Genomic DNA, 18,712 nt, shown 5'->3' with positions numbered 1-18,712 from the left:
TCCCTTATTTTGAGGCCCAAATGGCTCAATGTTGTTGTGATCTCATATTCCACAGACCAATTTGGGGTTCCTGAATAATAAAGTATGATGCCCGGAGGAAAGACATTTATGCTGGCACACTGGGGGCTGCCTTAATTCGGGTCATTGATGTGAGTCAGCAGAGACAAGGTGGAACCCTCCCTACCACCATGCCAGACCTCATGTACTTGACACTCAAACCATGTTTTTATTTCATTAATAAAATATGACCTCACTTTTCTTCTGTAATCCAGAAGCATGGGGATACATTTGTTGCAAACTGCATGCAGGTAAAAGGGGGATTCCTCTTGAAACTACATCCTCTTAATAATAAATAATGTTTGATCTACTATATATAACAGTAGTGCATTTCTTGTTAAAACAGCGAGCTTTTCTTTTTTTACCAAAATGAAAAGAAAACATTCATTTCTTTATAAATATTTTAAATAGTTTAAATACATATTTCATACCAAGGATATAAAAATAGCCTCTTTTTTTTTGATAAATAAAGACATGTTCATTTACATGGCAAATAACGTGCAATTGCTAACCACTGGCCACCAGCTCTGTTGGACTGATTGTCTAGGAGATGACATGCAGTGATAATTGTCCCTTCACCTTCACAAAGAGAAAAATAGATCGGCAGGAGCTACGCACTCCTGAGGCCAACAGGGCTATGGCTATTGTTCAGGAATGACAACCAGGCACTCTGGAAAAAGCTTTGCCGCACTTCACAAAAGCCACTTAGGACAAAACGAATCCACAAATTCTTTGTCTGGGACTTCTAGTTGCTCAGACCCTCAGGGTCTTTGGACTTTTACCAAAGTCTGTCAAACAGACCAGAAAGTTAGTATCTGTACAGGAAAATGTTTCTATTATGTTTCTAGGATCTAGAAAGTGTTTGCTACAGTATGGAGGTGGTTCTGCCTTTCTGTGGCTGCTCACACTCTCGTCTGCAGGACTCCAACTTTGCCCAGTCTTCATGCCTGCCAGAGGCAAAAAGGCAAACTAAAGCTGTCATGCAGTGGTGGATTTGAAATTGGCAGCTACCTCGCATGCACGAATATCATACATTTATGGCTTTATTGTTATCTTTCACTGCTGCTGTGCTTGTGACAACTTCCAATGGAAAGTTCTCCAAGGGTTCAGTAGAGACTGGTGCCATTCCTTCCCGGTCCCAAGATCCGGGCAAGTTTTCCAGACTGAAGGAACTCACGGCTCCCTGGCTGAAGCTGCCCTCCTCTGATCTACTTGGGAGAACAAGGTGCAAAGATGTTTCTGAGGAGGAGCAAACAGAGGACGAGAGAGTCGCCGAAATGGACTGCAGAGGTGTCAGTGTAGAATCTGAATGTGGAGAGATGCACCTTAGAAATTGCAAATGACCTTCTTGGACAACCTGGTAGTGGGCAGGTGAATAATCGAGGTTTGGAGAATGATAAAGTTCACTGTCTACAGGATTTTGCTCATGAGCTCCAGTTCGTTGGGGGCTGTTCCCCACAGAGGAGGGATCCACACTCCAAATGTCTGAGGTGACATTACCGTGACAAAGTTGTGCTTGGGTATAAGCAGCTCCACCTGCTTGCAAGTGTAGACAAGGTTGGTGTGTACTCCAGGTTGTCCTGGTCTGTAAGCTGTCCCTGGAGGGACACACAGAGGGGGTGTGCAGAGAGCAAAACCGTGATGACCGCTGGGGTGACAGGACGTTTTCTAGGAGCTGCATCACATTCTTCATATCTTTACCTAACTGGGAGACCTCCTGAGTCAATGTTGTTACCTGTGTGGATAAAGCAGAGAAAAGGCAATAGTCAGAGGTGCATGGTAGTGATTTCCAAGCAGTGAGGCAGGGAAGTGAGATCTCTTAATGAGAAGGTCTGAGAGGTTGCTCCACCTCTAACTCCAGCCGAGTCTAAGGGGTGAACGGGGAGGCTGGGTACCTGCTCTAAAGCTATCCTCATTCTGAGGGAACCTAGAGAGACACAAAGAGTCTAGCGTTCTTAGTCAGTGATTCTGGGGTTCTTGAACAAAATTGGAGCTGTAGAGTCAGACAAGAAAGTCACATAGCGTGTGATCTTACTTATATGTGGAATCTAAAAAAAAAAAAACTCAGAAAAAGAAATTAGATTTGTGGTTACCAGACGCAGGGGGTGGAAGGAGGGGGAATTAGAGGAAGGTGGTCAAAAGGTACAAACTTTATAAGATAAATAAATACTGAGGATGTGATGCACAACATTACCACAGTTAACACTGCTATATGGTACATTTGAAAGTTCCTAAGAAAGTAGATCCTAAGAGTTCTCATCACAAGGAAAAAAATTTTTTTCTTCCCTTTTTTTGTATCTGTATGAGATGATGCATGTTAACTAAACTTATTGTGGTAATCATTTTACAATACATGTAAGTCAAGTCATTATGCTCTACACCTTAAACTTATACAATGCTGTATGTCAATTATATCTCAATAAAACTGGAAAAAAATTAGAGATGTGGGTCCATCATCTCTTATATCTTAAGTATGGACAGTATCTCTCACTTCCTCTGAGTTAGTGGGATGCACAGGGGTGGACACAATCATCCCAGACACCTCAGAACCGTGTGGAGTGGTTGGTGTTGTATGTAAAGCACTCAGCACACCTGTCCCAAGTAGACATCCAGTAAATGAGACCACTCACTTCTGTCATTTTCTGTTCGAGATCTATGCTTATTCTAGGTTCAGAGACACACTGGCCTTCAGTGATGGTGGCAGTGGTAAGCAAGAACTCACACCAGATTTGCTAGGAAGAGAGTTTTCAGAAAAAAAGGAAAGCTACAAAATGAGAAGGAAAGCTACAAAATGAGAGTTGGAAAAAAATTTAAAGACCTGCAAGGTGGGAAAGTATAGATAAGCACTGTGGGGAACCAGGAGTGCTGGGATCCATCAGTGAACCCGGAAGTCATGGAATTATAACCCAAATTGTGTGGTATGTGCCATATCCACTTTTCTAGGTGAGACATTTAGTTTTTGTCAGATTTTCAAAGGACACGTAACCCTCAAACACTTAAGAAGCACTCAAGAATCCTCATTACTCATTTTATACTTAAAACCGATAATAAAATTCACTGGAGGGTTTATTTTCCTAACAACCACATCACTTTTTGAACCATGGAAGACCACTAAAAGGATTGAATTTGACTTTAATCCAGCTCTTTCTGGAGAGTTTATATTCTTCAAGGTGAAAAAACCCTATATTTCAGAAAGCAGGACACACATAGATTTTCTAGTCTTTTGTTAGGTTGATAACACTTACAGATTTTGTAATAGTTTGCCTTCATTGCTGTAAGACTATATTTTATAAAAGACTTCCTATGACTTGGTTTTATTATCACAAACCACAAAACTCCAATATAAGCAGCTGAACCCATTGGCTTAATACCATCAGAAAACAAAACAAAAGAGCAGTTCAACCTCAGTGATGCCAAAACCAAGACTGCTGTTTTGGGCAGAATTTTTTCAACATTTATGGATGCATTTCTCATTCATCCAGCAACTTAATCCAGTCCACTGTCTATGAGCGCATTCTGAAACTAATTCTCCCTGGCAGGCCCATCAGGAGGTAGTGCCGCTCAAATCAGGCATTTCAAAAAGGCCAGAAGGAGGTTTTTCCATGGTTCGGGCAACCAGCTGGTAACACCTGCCTTGAAACTGCCAGGCCAAAACTATTTCTGCCTTGCTGCTAGCATGTAACTCGAGGGACCCCATTGAATACTTCTCCAGCCTTTGCAGCAGATCTAAAACTTATAGAGACAAAAGATACCTCTGAGTCTCACATTTAAGAAGTGAAACAGTGAATATGAGAAAGATTCTGTGGTTTGAAATTTTCACTGCAGGTTGTCAATTTCATCATCTGCCAAGGCTCAATTCTAAAGCACATGTATCACGCTTAAATCATTATCTGGATCTCAGCACTGTGGACTTTCACCTACGGATTCCATCTTGAACTGATTAGCTTCTTTATCAAAATTTCAGAAGAGAAGCTGACGCTAAATGAGATGTTTGAAGTGACATATTAGCCATCCATTCCTGTAGGTTGTCTAAGCTTAATTCCTGTATCAAATTCACTAGGGCTACATTAGCTCAGCTCCCAATAAAAAACCTTTCAATTGGTCTTTCATTAGAATTGAATAAAGACACAGTCTTTGAAGAACAATTTTGCATTTTAGGCACACCAGCAATTACGTTATTCAATAAATGTTTAAGGAAATTTATATTGCAACGTGTTTTCAGGTACATTTTCCCTACTGGATCTGTAAACAGTGCTGAGATAGGCAGGGATACATTATTATTTCCCCACCTATAAAAAGAGGAGACTAAGACCCAGAAGTTAAATGACATTTTTAAGGTCCCTCATTTTGTGAATGACGGTCTTTGGTCTAGAATTCAAGCCTCTAAGCTTGGTGCCCTTTTTGTTGTGGTATATTATCACATAGAAAAGGAGATATTGCTTAAGAGTTGAGTGATTTTTGCTAACATGGTCAGACTTTGTGAAGAGCACAGACAATACAAAAAGGTAGCCTCATGTGTAAAAGCTGTCTGAAATGCTAATTCAGTGTCAAATAAGTATGTTAACTCTAAAAGAATGGGAGCCTGATTTAGCACAGTCACATCTCTTCACAGCAAATTATATGAATGCAACAATAACAAAAAAGTTTTGCAATAAGGGAAAATCTGGACAATATATTAGCAGACATGTTTCTGATGAACTATTTTTTCTAGCTTTAAAAATAAACAGATTTTTTCCCATGGTTGAAATACCTTTCCATGGCCATGTTCTTGACTTCTAACTTTTACGGTGCATTTGCCACAACTTTGAGGCCATGAACTTTGAATGGGAATCCAGAGTCTTGACTGGCTCCAGGAATGTAAGTAAGCATTAACATTTTCAGAAAACAAAATTACTATATAAGGAGGAAAGAATCAAAGGAAACAAAGCTTTCTTTAGCTCTAGAGGGTAATGATCAATTTATGTTAGGGAAGATTCCTGTCACTGTGTCACTGGGGACACACCCCTACATCTTATTAAAGTTACATGAGGAAATTAATCCCTATTAGGTAAGAGATCTCTCCCTTTAAAAGGACAAAGCAGCTGTCACAAGGAGAGATGGCATCTCCTGGAGGTGGAGACTCTAGTGACACTGAAGGTGACAACACATCGCCACAGAAAATGCAGTAACATGCTGGGCTTGCTAACAAAACTCATTCTACATGAAAGACCTTGGTCTTCATCAAATGTAGGAAGCAAAGAATACAGTGTCTCTTACTTTCTAAGGATGATGAGGCTCAAGACTTTTTCACAGCACAATAAGGTGTGCATTTGCTAAAAAACGTTGTTGGGGCTACTTTGTGAACAAGGCTCTGTCCACTTAAGGAGACGTATCTTCAAAATACAACTTAAAACCAGAGTACTGCAGAGATAAGTCAATAAAAACAAACAGAAAAATCATTCAGATCAAATGAACCAAAGTTTTCCCACTTACCTCAACAACTGCTTAAATCTTCAAATGTTTTCTGTCACTCATATGAGAAAACACAATCTCCTTTTGAGTAGATATTACAAAGCCTTTCATAAGCCCCAGCTTAGTTTTTGATGGCCCCATTTCCTGCACTTTCCCCCTTGCACACCATTAGACTGAACACAGGGAGGGTCTCAGCTCACTGTGCTCGTGCACTTGTGCGTGCTGTTCTCTCTGTCTGGTAAGTTTCTTTTCTCCCTTCAAACTTCTATTCCCTCACTTTCTCTGCAGAGCTTTTTCCTGACAGCTTGTTGATATTCACATAGCAGTTCGAGCATCATATAGGACTGTCTGCCCCCAGCTAAGCTATAAGTTCCTTGAGGGTAGAAACGGTTATTTATGCCAGTATCTCCTGAAGCCAGGGGACTCCTAGAACACAACATGCGCTCAGTAAATCTTGAATATACAAGTGAATGTGATTCCTATGATTATGAAGGACTTGGTTCTCACATCACCTTCAATTTTTATCTTATTTTGTCTCATGATTTTACCATAAATATCCTGGGGAAAGCTGCCTACTGCAAAATTATATTGGGAAATCTGTATCTGGTCTTCTTCATTCCAAGTAAATATGTTAAAAGTAGGTATTGTGATTGTTAAAGTTTTCATATATAAATTTCCTAAACCAAATCCTTGGGTATCCCCTAGTTTTTAAGAGCAGTTGGAATTTCCAGTGTTAGATTCTTACTGTGTTTCCTTCATAATTGCAGAAAAAAGTCTCTTTTGGCCAAGACTTCCGCTACACTTCATTTATCTTAGTGCTTTGTCACTGGTCCCAGCATAAACTTGATTTCCATGAGTAGTTTTAATTCCCTAGGGAAATTTTCCCTGTTTACTGACTCCTATATCTCATGACTACATTATGAGTGCCAAGTGACGAATCAATTAAGTTATTCAGAGTTGTTTCATCAGTTGAAATTTGGCAAACCTTTTTGCATCCCTGGTTGCTACCCTGGATGGCTATTTTAGATGCGGCCTTCTGATTATTTCTACTTATAAAGATAATAGATAAAGAAACTATAACTTAACATGCATTATTCTCTTATTTATGTATTAAGTTACATATTCTTATTTTATTTTTTTGTGTGTGTGTGTGAGGAAGATTAGCCCTGAGCTAACACCTGATGCCAATCCTCCTCTTTTTGCTGAGGAAGATTGGCCCTGGGCTAATATCCGTGCCCATCTTCCTCCACTTTATATGGGACGCCACCATAGCATGGCTTGACAAGCGGTGTTTCGGTGTGCGCCGGGATCTGAACCTGCGAAGCCAGGGCCGCTGAAGCGGAGCACGTGCACTTAATCACTACACCACAGGGCCAGCCCTAAGTTACATTTTCTTTATCTATTTTTTTTATCTTCCTTCTCCTCCTCCTTCTCGTTCTTCTGTGGATAAGAATCCATCAGTCTGGAATTTAAAACTGTTGGCCAAACCAGTTCACCATCACCATCTGCGTAGCCAATTGTTCACATCCAAGATTTCTCCATACCTTCCAAAGTCCCAACTGTTAGAAAGAAGAAGTGATGAAAACACCATCTGTGCTTCCAAGTGGTTCAGTTTCCTAGCCCAAACTTTGGAGCACCTAAAGATTCTTCCCTTCTCTGTGCTCCCGGCATCATGCATTTAACCATACAAATCATTGTCCAGCAGGGTATCAGGTAGCATACTTGCTCTTGCTGAGCAGCACCTCCTGTCATGAATGGGAACACCTGTGACAACAGACTTGTCAAATGACCATGATGATCCCACACTGATCTTTCCATACCACTAAGAAGGGGATCACTAACTGCCACAATTTTTCTATTTCTGCCACTTCCAGGTTTCCTCAGAACTTCTGTTGACTTAGAAATAGCAGTTGCTGCCTACGTTTCCAGAGTATCTGGTTTTCTCCTCTCATGTTTAATTTGCTCCATTGTATGTGATGTTACTTCTCACCTTCCTCTGAGTTATATTTCTATGAGGGCTTTGTTATGATGATTAACTAATATAATGGATGTTAAAATTTAGTCCCCATATAACTGGTATGATGTCAGAATCCCAGGTATCTAGATTTGATAATGCAACACAGGCACTAAGCTTAATTGAAAACTTCTGCATGACAGGGACTACTAACCCAGGAAACATTTAGCCCAAAGAAAATAAAAGCCAGTTATGTATATAATTCCTCTTCAGCCTCAGTACGGAGAGATAAACCATTCCTGTTAACACTTTTACATAATTAATATTGGAAGGAATAGTCTCCAAATTTTAGCATTGCCTTGAATGGATCTTTGCAGTAGCAAATAGTAACAGCAATAACCAGAGCCTTTGAAAAATGTTGTTAAGATCCTGCATTTCCAGTCTAAGTTTTGAGTAATTGCATTCAGATTGAGAATTCTCTATAAAGGATGTGTGAGCCAAAATACAATGATGTGCAGCTGGGTGTTGATCAGAGTTGGATAGGACCAATGTGGGGCTGGGGTGGGGACAGGTATGAGCAGTCTTTATTATTCTTCAATGTAGCTCAAGCCCCTGTGCAAATCCTGCCATCTATAAATCTTTGTTCATACATGAATAATTTAATGGGTAGTAAGTTGCCTGATTAATTTCTCAGTATGAGTGTCTGTTATTTTCATTTGAACTTAAATAACTTTTGCCAATCTCCACTAAGTAGCCCTGCAAGAACACAGAAGTTAAGTATCACTATACCTTTAGCAGGTAAGAATGTTTCATATGATCTTGGTATCTCATGGAAGTCCCCACTTCAAAATGGGAGATTTTAAAACCTCGTGTTATGACACTATTTAAAGAATCCATCTGTGGTGCTGGTGATGTAGTGTCCCAATAACACTGTACACTGCCAGCTTTTATGGTTAGATTGTGTGCATTTTGGTGCAAACACAGATTTTCTGTTCTTGTGTGTCTTTGGATTGTGCCCTTTGGGAAGAGGAATGTGAGTTTCATAATGAAGACCAGAATGTGTCTTTGACAATACCTTTCATTTCACATAGAAAATAGCTCCCTTTCATCTTATATTATTATTCGTGTTTTACACTTCTCGATCTTGGCTATCGGTATGGTATGATTCATGGACTCTGAGTATAACTGGAACTTCAGTTGATAGACAGAAAGAAATGTGATTTCCATTTTTGCACATTCAGTGAGCAGATGGGGAATGCATCTGTTGATATAATCTTCTTAGCTTGAAGAGTTCTTGACCTGTCACTCAATTTTTGCCAAACATGTACACACTTTCCTGCTAGACACAATTTTCCTAAATTCAGGGGTACTGATTAGACCAATCCTCTCCCCCTGCCACAAACACATATACATTTTTACAAGCTCTGATTCAGGTAATTAAATGGTCTGTCATTTAATCCTTTGTTATGTTGCATATTTATCATGGGATTTAGACAAGTTCAATCAAACTCCATAAGCAGGCAAAACAAAAAAGACGATTGGCATAATTTCATCCTTGTGTCTTTTGTTTCACAAAGCATTCAAAAACAAGTGACAGTCTTTTTATCTGTCAGCTAAAATAGTAATCATACTAGGCACTTGCATAAATTTCCTCCAAATGAGGATCTCAATCCCATTACTAACAAAAGTCGTAAATCTTTGTCTACAGCTGGAGAAACTAGAATGTTGGGAGGTGAAGTGGCTTATCTGAGGTCACACAGGAATAGTACCAAGCGCTTTACTTTTGCAGGTGCATCTGATGCCTCTTAAATTATAATAAGAGAAGGATTACAAGTCTAGCATTACCAATATAAAATGACCAATTACAGTCTGGAAGGTGATTACTCCAAGGGTTTCATTGGATTTCTACAAGCTCAGGCTTTTGGACGCAACTTTATTACTTTAGCTGTGCTATGGTAATCCATTATTTATCAACCCTTTGATTGCTTTCCTCATCTATTTTCTTGCTTCCTGTGACAAAGTTTGACTTATATCCAAATTGCTATCTAGCTAAGGGATCCTTGCTGCTATCAGTGAACACCAAAGAAGTCTGTCTCCTCTCAGAATACCAACTGTATAGGAAAGTGCTCGTCAAGATTTAATGCATATAGGAATCACCTGGGAATCTTGACGCATGTATATTTAGATTCAGCAGGTATGGGATTCTGCATTTCTAACAAGCTCCCAGTGCTGTGAGTTCTTGCTCTACAGGGTCAGATCATTAGTTCCTCTTCTTAAGGATCTAGTCCCTTTGGTTAACTCCTCACGTACTGATCTTTCAGTACGAGTTTAAAATTTAGTCTAACCAGCTTTTTTCAATTCCCTTGGCAAGTCTATAGTTGGAGTTTTCCATTTGTTTAGATCTTTAATTTCTTTCAACAATATTTTGTATCTTTCAGTGTGTAAGTCTTGAACTTCCTTGGTTAAATTTATTCCTAAGCATTTTATTCTTTTTGATGCTATGGTAAATGGGATTGTTTTCTTATCTTTTCTTTCTGATAGTTCATTGTTAGTGTATAGAAATGCAACTGATTTTTCTATATTGATTTTTGTATTCTGCAACTTTACTGAATTCGTTTATTCATTCTAACAGTTTTTTGGTGGAGTGTTGAGGGTTTAGGACATTTGTGATTGTCAAGGCTGCCGACTTTGTTCTTGGTGACCACCAGTAGTTGAGAGTATGCCAAGACCCATCAGTATCCCAAAGCGGAGGACCACAGTGAGCACTTAGATGCTGGCTGATTAGAAGCTGGACCCTCAGGCAGCAGCTGGGAAAGTCCGCAGTCAAATCCCTTCCTGGGAGATGGGCATTTTTATTTGCTTTCTCTGTGCTAAGCCCACATATACAACCACAGGGGTAGTCTTGCACCCATTTAAAAACTGCTTCTTTGTTTGCTATGGTCCTGTGGGACTTGTGAATGCAAGCCCCTTTGGTTTTTAGAGCCAGGTGTTTTGGGGGTCCATCGCTCAGGGAGGAGCCTTAAAAGTTGGGGCACTAGATGTGCCATCTAAATCCTTCAGTCTTCAGGAAGAAGCTGGGAGGTGGGGGTTCACTCTCAAATTATGTGCCAGGGGTGGAGTTTATGGCAAGAGTGTGTTTCAGCCTATTCTACCTGTTTCCAGGTGTTCTGTGGCTATTTTCTCATTCGCCTGATGCATAGGAGTCAGTCAGCTAGTTTCTGTATTTCTCTCAGAAGTAATTGTTTTGTGTGTAGGTATACATTCAGTGTGACCACTGGAGGAGGGAAATTCAGGAGTTTCCTATGTTGCCATCTTGGAGCATTTGTTATCTGTTTTATGTTTCAGTCCATTGTATTTCTTTCCTTAGCGAAGTTCGAATTATCCCATCTTTGGCCAGTGGGAGACTCTTCACATTGGCTCCTGAGTTCTTTTGGCATCATCGTAGTAGTGTTTGATAGCTTTCTTGCCCTCTGGTATATTAAGGTGTTCCAGGCTCATCACGTGTATTTCATACCCCAGAAGTGGAGGCAGCCATTTATCCAAGAAAATCTTGTTTCTTTTAGTGAGAAATCATATTTCAAGACCATACTCGAGGCACAGAGATATTCATTGTTATTGGGCTGGCCCTTGTTTTTACCCCTTTTCTGTTGAAAGAGCTTGGAGATGTACGCGTGTATATGATACTACATACGTTCATACTGGTATTTCTATTTCCATTTCAGGACTACAGGGTTTTTACTTAACATTTTCTATATTATATTTGTATTTCCTTTTCTCTACACTGTAATTCTTGGTTATTGAGGTACAGAGGATGATAGAATTAGAATAGCTCATAATTATTCATTTGCTTTATCTCTCATTACATATACAACAGTCTCAGTGTATCAGTACCAGTACTATCATTATAAATTATGATTATTGAAAACAGTTAAGAAAATTTTTTGGCACATTCTATTCTTATTCTCTCCCCTTTTTAACAGTTCTACTATAGTTACACTGTCAGAGCATATGGCCTTTAACAACTTATATTCTCTCCCCTTTAACTTTCATTTAGATTTGGTGTTACAAACAAATACATATTTAATGCTGACGAACTTGTCCCATGACAATGTCTTTCAAGTCATCTTGATTTTCTGAGTCTTGTTCTCTAGTACATTCTTCAGAAAATGTATATGGGAACAATATTCCCCCAGTTCTTTCATGTTGATAACAGTTTGATACTTGATGGTCGTTTTTGCTATATATAAAATCATTAGTTTACATTTTCTTTTCTTAAGAATCTTACATATTTTGTATGTTACTCCGACTTCTTGCATAAAATGTTGCTGTCTTAAAGGTCTAATGAGAGTCTAGATTTTTCTCTTGCAAGTGCTCTGTAAGATCTTTTTGGCTAGATACCCAAAGAATGTTTTTCTCTTACTTTAAAGTCCAGTAATTTCACCACAGTATATAATTTTCAGGTATTTTTTTTAAATTTCAGGAGATTTTTATTGGATTACCACTCTTAGTGTTTGTCTGGTTCTCTAAATTTGGCTTTCTTCTTCAGAGACGTGTATTTTTGTATGTTAGATCTTCTTTTTTTTTTTTTTTTGTGAGGAAGATCAGCCCTCAGCTAACATCCATGCCAATTCTCCTCTTTTTGCTGGGGAAGACTGGCCCTGGGCCAACATCTGTGCCCATCTTCCTCCACTTTATATGGGCCACCACCACAGCATGGCTTGACAAGTGGTGCATCGGTGCTCACCGGGGATCCGAACCCGGGCCACCAGCAGTGGAGTGCGTGCATTTAACCCCTAAGCCATGGGGCCGGCTCTCTAGATCTTCTTTGCCTCTCTCTAATGTTTGACATTTTTCCTCAAATCCTTTTTTTTAAGTCTCTTTCTTCATTTACATTAGATGCTTTACATTTCCCTTCTCTTTCACCATCTATTTTGATGTTATTTGTTTATTTGCTCTTGTGTAGCTTCTTATTCAGTTAATTTCTACATTGATCTTTTTCTCACTTCTAAATTTTTCTTGAATTTTTTTTTCTAAATCTTGAGTTCTATCACTTCATGAAATAGGAAAGAAGAGCTTTAAAGGATATAAAATTTTAAATTTCTTTAAAGCACAACATGGAAACATGTTATTATTTGCTTAATATGGATGATAGTTATTTGGACATCCATTATTATATCAATTTCTATATGTTTAAAATAGCTCATGGCTTAAAAAAAAACAAAAATATTCAGTATGCACACTAGAATCTCATTTTTATAAATATATCTGTATATCTTTAATTCTTAAAAAATACTCCCAAAATATTTTACATGAAAAAAAGAACTAATTTTCATCAATTATTTCTCCTTGGTCTCTGGCTGTTGTAAACTTCAGTGACCTATTTTTAACCATTGCAAATCAATATCCAAAAAACACCAAAAGGTTAGGTTTCTGTTTGAATTAATATGGGGACTTTTACTCTCAAAGCAATTGAACAGTGAACACCCCAGTAAGAAGGACTGATCCAACAAGGTCTAGCAGAAAGCCATCATGGAACCGTGGCACCCAAAGCTTGTTTTAGGGCTCTAGGAAGAGTTCTCTTTTAACGGTTGGCAGACACCTTCCCCAACTCAAGCTTTTTTGATAATGGAGTTTTAAACAGAAACACATTTCCCTAATAAACTCTTTAATAAATGCTATTTGAACAGAAATTCCTTCATCTCCAAGGCTGAGGAGATTCAGTTTAGAAAGTGAGCTTGCAGATCATCAGTTGAAGTAAGCACAGGGCTGTAGTAACAGTACCTTGTTACAAATTATCAGATTGGAATTAAAAATACATTTGAAAAGTCAGTAAATTACCAGTGGGCCCCCTGCCCCCGTCTCTCCTTAACACTGTTTATCATTTTATTTGCTTTAAAATGTACTCCCCTCCTTTATATGATTTGAAAATGCTAATATGTGTAATAGCCATCAATGGGAAAAATATATGGGGAAACATATATTTCCCCTTGAATAAGCACACAGTATATTTTATCAGGCTTTTTGGAAAAGCCCTTTCTAAAATTATCCCATCCTAAAATTATCTGTCCACGATTAAATCAAGTCTTAAATTTAAATATATACATATATATATGGCTAATTTAAGGAACCAAAGACTCAAATCTTGATGTAGGCTTCTGATATTTCAGAGGGAAATCTTTTCAATATAGATCAAAGATGGTCTTCTTTGAAAGCTAACCCAACAAAAAGAAAACCCACTGAACTTGGATTCAAGTCTTTTTTCTACATCTTTCTGTGTCACTTGCTGCCTATATGATTATCTCTGTGCCTTAGTTTACTCATCTGTGATAGGAGCATCTCACATGTTAGGATTTCTAATGTCTCTTTAAACTCAAAATTGAGATTCCATTTTTCTCTTCTATTCAATGTCCTAATGTCTGATGGTTAAAACAGATATAACGCATAATCCAAGCATCTTTTATTCATTCACCAACCATAAATATGTGTCTACTATATGTCAATCATATATCAAAGAAAAAAGATAAAGATAAAGCAGATAAAGATTATTATTGTCATAGAACTGATATTCTAATGGGAGGGGATAAAGACAATGAAAAAATGTAGATAAATAAACTATGTAGTACAATAGAAGTTTGATAGGGCTCTGAGGGAAAACAAATTTGGAAATAAATTTGGAAAGCGGGAGCTGCTATTTTAAAAAGGCTGGTCGAGGAAGACCTTTCTGAGAATTTGACATTTGAACATAGACTTGAAAGAAGGAAGAGAACCGTCTATGCAGAGATTTTGGGGAAGGGCTTTCTGAGCAGAGAGAACAAATACAAAACCTTGAGGGCTTTCTGAGCAGAGAGAACAAATACCCAAAACCTTGAGGTGCTTTCATAAGCTAAAACATTATGATAGACAATAACCTCTCTTCTGGAAATATCTGTAGGACACTGTGGTCAGTCATGCTTGTGTTTGAGAAACTGGGTCAAGAGGACGGGTCAGTGGCAAAGGAAGTTGATCATGAAGATGCAGAGTCTGGACTTTGTGCCACGTGAGTAAAGTTTCAAGGAAGAGAGAACATTTACAGAAGAGAAAAATATGCCACAGAGTGGGGAAGAAGAAAGATACCAGTTACCTTCAAAATTTAAAGTATCTTTATTAAAAAAAAAGAACATTTATGTAGCTTTCTCTATGTAACTCAAGAGGGATAGAAGTAGGAAAAATGAATAACAGACTTTACAGAAAGTTACAGCAGAGAAATATAAAGAAGAGGTTTCTAATTGCTAAAGTAATTTAGAAATGAGGTAGGCCACTATTTGTCATAGTTGACTGTCATCAGAAGCATTTGAAGAATTTTTAAAAATATAGATAGATACCCAGTGCCAACTTTAGAGGTTCTGAGATTCAGTTAGTCTATGACTGGCCACAGGAATAGTTATTTTAAAAATATTTGTTCATTATTTTATATATTAATTTACAAAAAATATTTATAGTTATGTAAAAAAATATTCCCAGAGAATTTGAAAACACAACCAGGTTTGAGAACCATGGGTGAAGATTTCTCTGGGCATGGTGAGCTTCTTACTACAGAAAATATTCAGGCAAAATAACTTCTTCCCAGCACCGTTAGAAGGAAAATTCCTGCATTAGGGTGAAAGGTCAGAATAGTTCGCCTTTAAGATAGCTTTCAACCTTCAGATTTCCTGATTCTACCACATTATCAAACTACAATAATATCAAGCTGAGGTTGCTTAATCACTTGTTTCAGAATAATTCTTTTACTCATTATTTATAACAACTGATTATTTCAAATTCTATCCTAGCATGTGGTCATATAAACACAAAAAGAAAATTTGATTAATTTAGTATTGATGCATGTATATTATATTTATTTCTAATTGTGCACAAGTGGATGGGAAGTGTTGGTCCTAATTTCTCTAGGTGCCTTATTGTTCTTTAATAAAAAGATTGAAAAAAATCCAAGCCTTCTCAAGTTCATGTATATTTATTTTCTAGTCTTGAATGTGAGTTACTTGAGATACAGAGCATTCTCTGTTGCACTTTCAGTAAAGTTTGAATACTTTTAAAGTGATAATAATAATAACTTTGAGGCAATTCACAGAAATTTTGAAGATATTATCCAAATTCTCAAGAGCCTGTGCTCTATGTGGGGAAGGAAGAAATGTACACATGAAAATAATATAAAACTATATAAAAGCAAACACTGAATAGCAAGGTTAGAAAGCAGGTGTTGAAGTTCAAAGAAGGAACTTGAGAATTGGAATTCATCACGAGAATCAAGGAAATTCATAGGAGATTGGAGGTGGAATCAACGCTAAAGGAATTGGAGCCCTTTTGAAAGATATACGGTGTTCTCATTTTTAAAAAGAGGAAATTCATGTCCCAGGGAGAGGATAAGAAAGAAAAGGGAATCTGTAATCCCTTCCAATTCTAAGATCCTATTAAAAAAATTCCAACATTATTTGTAGTTGTTGAATTGGATCAATTATTGAACTTCATTTTCCTATTGATGAATGGAAAATGGCAGAGCTGTATGTTCTTTTAATAATATATCAACTTAAAAATTTGGGATTTGGGAACAGCCATATCCATTTTTTTTAAATAACTAGTTATTCTGAAACTGTCAGTTAATAACTAGCTACCACCAAAGTGGTTAACTACCAGTAATGAGTAATTAATAACTGTTTAAATTTCATTTGAATTTTTCTATACTTGTTTAGATATATAGTAACTCATTTTACTGAATATTTTCCATTTGTATCTCTAGAATAGATCCACTTTCCAACCAACTCTGCTCCTTGGAGGCTGATTTGGACTCCATCAACAGGCTTACTGGCTCTTTGGCTTCTGGTTGGGTTTGGCCATTGCAGAACACCAGCAGATCAGAGGGAGGTAGGAGAGGGAGGTCAGGGTATGTGTTCCTCTGTCTGCTTCCCTGCAGGGTTAAGATGAGCAGAAGGTCACAGAAGGTCCCAACAAAAGATTATAGCTCCTGTCAGGTGGCCTTCTCCACCCAGCTTTCTCTGACTCAAGATTCTGAAACCACGCTCTACTCTGGACCCTTCAGACCTAGGAGTTACAGTGAAATTCTGTTGTTATTAGCCCCAGGGTGGGAGGGGCTGTTCTATCCTTTCCAGTTTCCCTATACTATACCAACTCCTTTGTAAACACCACTTTTATTCAACTCTTCAAATTGCCCATTTGGAATACGGCATTGGTCTCCACTTGGGCCCTTACTTAGGCCCTCTATTCAAAGATGAGGAAAGACCTGTATATAAGTAATCAGAGGCAAAGAGGGTAAAACAGCTAATCTCCAAAGTCATACTCATTTTAAATCCACATTTCAGAGGATAAACTTTTGAGTGGCATATTTTTTTTTGCTTTGAGAGATTCTGACTATTCTTTAGGGTTTTATTGATTGATTGAGTGATTGATTGATTATTAGTAAAACTCTCCTGACAGCTACAAATCTGCCTATGCATAGAGGCTTGAGAACTAGAAAATAACCAAAAAATGTCCTATAAATCATTAATTAGTTGGATATAATCCAGTTTAGAAACTTATGTTCACAAAATATAGCATTAACATCAATAATACACAGGTATTAACACAAAAAAAGCTGAATGGTTTTGCTAGCAGTTAAATAGATTTTGTTTTTATGTGCCAAAGGTGAATGTACAGCCTTTGTTTATATTTTGCTTTTGAGAATTGATGCTCCAGAACTATATACGATCATGATGAGAAAGAAAAGAGACTGTACAGTCAGATCTTGGGATGGTCTGGCAATTCTTTCAGTGTGTTTTGGTTGAACTAATTGTCATTGAAAAGATATAATGATAACACTAATTCAGAGGACCAAGGAATGAAGTTTACCATAAGCTATTACTCATTGTAGTTTCCTTACGTGAATTACTGATAGAACCTTGAGTTTCCATAGCTATTTAGAAAAGTAGTAAAGCAACTCAATTAAAAAACAACCTGTTATTACTATTCAATTTCTTTGACTCAAGGAGACTTCACTGATTTGATCTAATGACATAAATTTAAAACTTATCTATTAGCTTCTTCAAGTATAACCTGGACAACAACTGAGATTCTTTCGGTTTTAAAGCAGAAGGCATTTCATTATTTGTATCTGTTTACTTACATATAGTATGATACATTTAATTGGGGATATTTTGACTTTTAATTTGAGCACAGAAAAAGGAGACAAAGACTCCCTATTAACTTTTGAGTGCTCTGGTAACTATTACTAGTGTTTGCCAGTATCCAGCTTTCCATTTCTTCTGAGGTACACAGAAGATTATACTTTCTTGTCTCTGGAAATTAATTGTACCCATGAAATTAGTTCTGGTTAATGGTATGTGAACATAAATTATTTGTATATTTTTTAAGCCAAATGATTCCCTGTCCTCCCACCCCCACAAACACTTCAAATGGAACATAGCCAATCAGTGACGTTCCAGATGGTGGTGGCCCCTTCTGCTGACCAGTGTTAAGCATTTTGCTTGAACAAGAAATAAATTTTAAACAATGAAATTTGGAGTTTGTTTGTTACCTCTGTACAATTAACCCTACGACAATGCCTATCTGAGAATGGTAGGACTCTTTTATTTCAGAAACAGTTACTAGACTTTTTTGAGGAGGTTGAAAATGAGGAAAGAAAAGTTAAAAGATGTTGATGTTACCAAAAAAATTTTGAAATTTGCCTTATAGTCTTAGTGACTATATAAAATGATCTTTTACAGCCTTAGGAAAAGAGTGGATATAAGGAGATGAAAGGAATAGCTATTTTTAAAGGACATGTTAAAGGATCCAGTTATGAAATATAATGCAAACACAGTCATCTCTGAAAAGGAAATGTTTTTCTGTTGGTCTCAATAGCATAAGGGCTCGGGCTCTAAAATGCTAGAGGCCAAGTTGATATGAATAGGTTTCTCATATCTCTTAAGTTAACAATGCGCTAATGTGTCAAATGAAACAAAGGGCTTCAGATCATTCAGTGAAACTCTCAGTAAAGTAATGGGTGTCAAGAATAGAACTAGGCTCTCCCAAATTTTGGTTCTCATCATACATATGTATAATTTACAATATACGGAGTTGTAAAGAGTAAAACTGAAATTCCTTTCTAAATTCAGGAGTTTGAAAAAATGTTTTATTTTTTCTTATGAAAAGAACCATAAATCTTTGCCATAGAGGAATTTTAAAAAAATTAAAACCAATCAGGAAAGGATTTTCTCACCA

At 37.5% G+C, this 18,712-nt stretch overlaps 1 protein-coding gene across 1 annotated transcript in view; it reads right to left on the bottom strand.

Annotated features, from left to right (window-relative positions):
- Positions 1-495: 495 nt before the first annotated feature.
- KCNH8 (potassium voltage-gated channel subfamily H member 8) overlaps positions 496-18,712 on the bottom strand; it is a 369,427-nt gene continuing 351,210 nt past the window's right edge. The window contains exon 16 of the mRNA XM_004419411.3: positions 496-1,792. Coding sequence (XP_004419468.1) covers positions 1,085-1,792 — 708 coding nt within the window. The 3' untranslated portion in view covers positions 496-1,084. The remainder of the gene's footprint in view (positions 1,793-18,712) is intronic.

The sequence above is a fragment of the Ceratotherium simum genome, chromosome 5 (genome assembly GCF_057802395.1).
Source record: "Ceratotherium simum simum isolate JZ-2026a chromosome 5, ASM5780239v1, whole genome shotgun sequence".
In the NCBI taxonomy this organism is placed as follows: Eukaryota; Metazoa; Chordata; class Mammalia; order Perissodactyla; family Rhinocerotidae; genus Ceratotherium; species Ceratotherium simum.
Note: the sequence above shows the minus strand (reverse complement) of the source record. Positions and strands in the feature narration are given on the sequence as shown.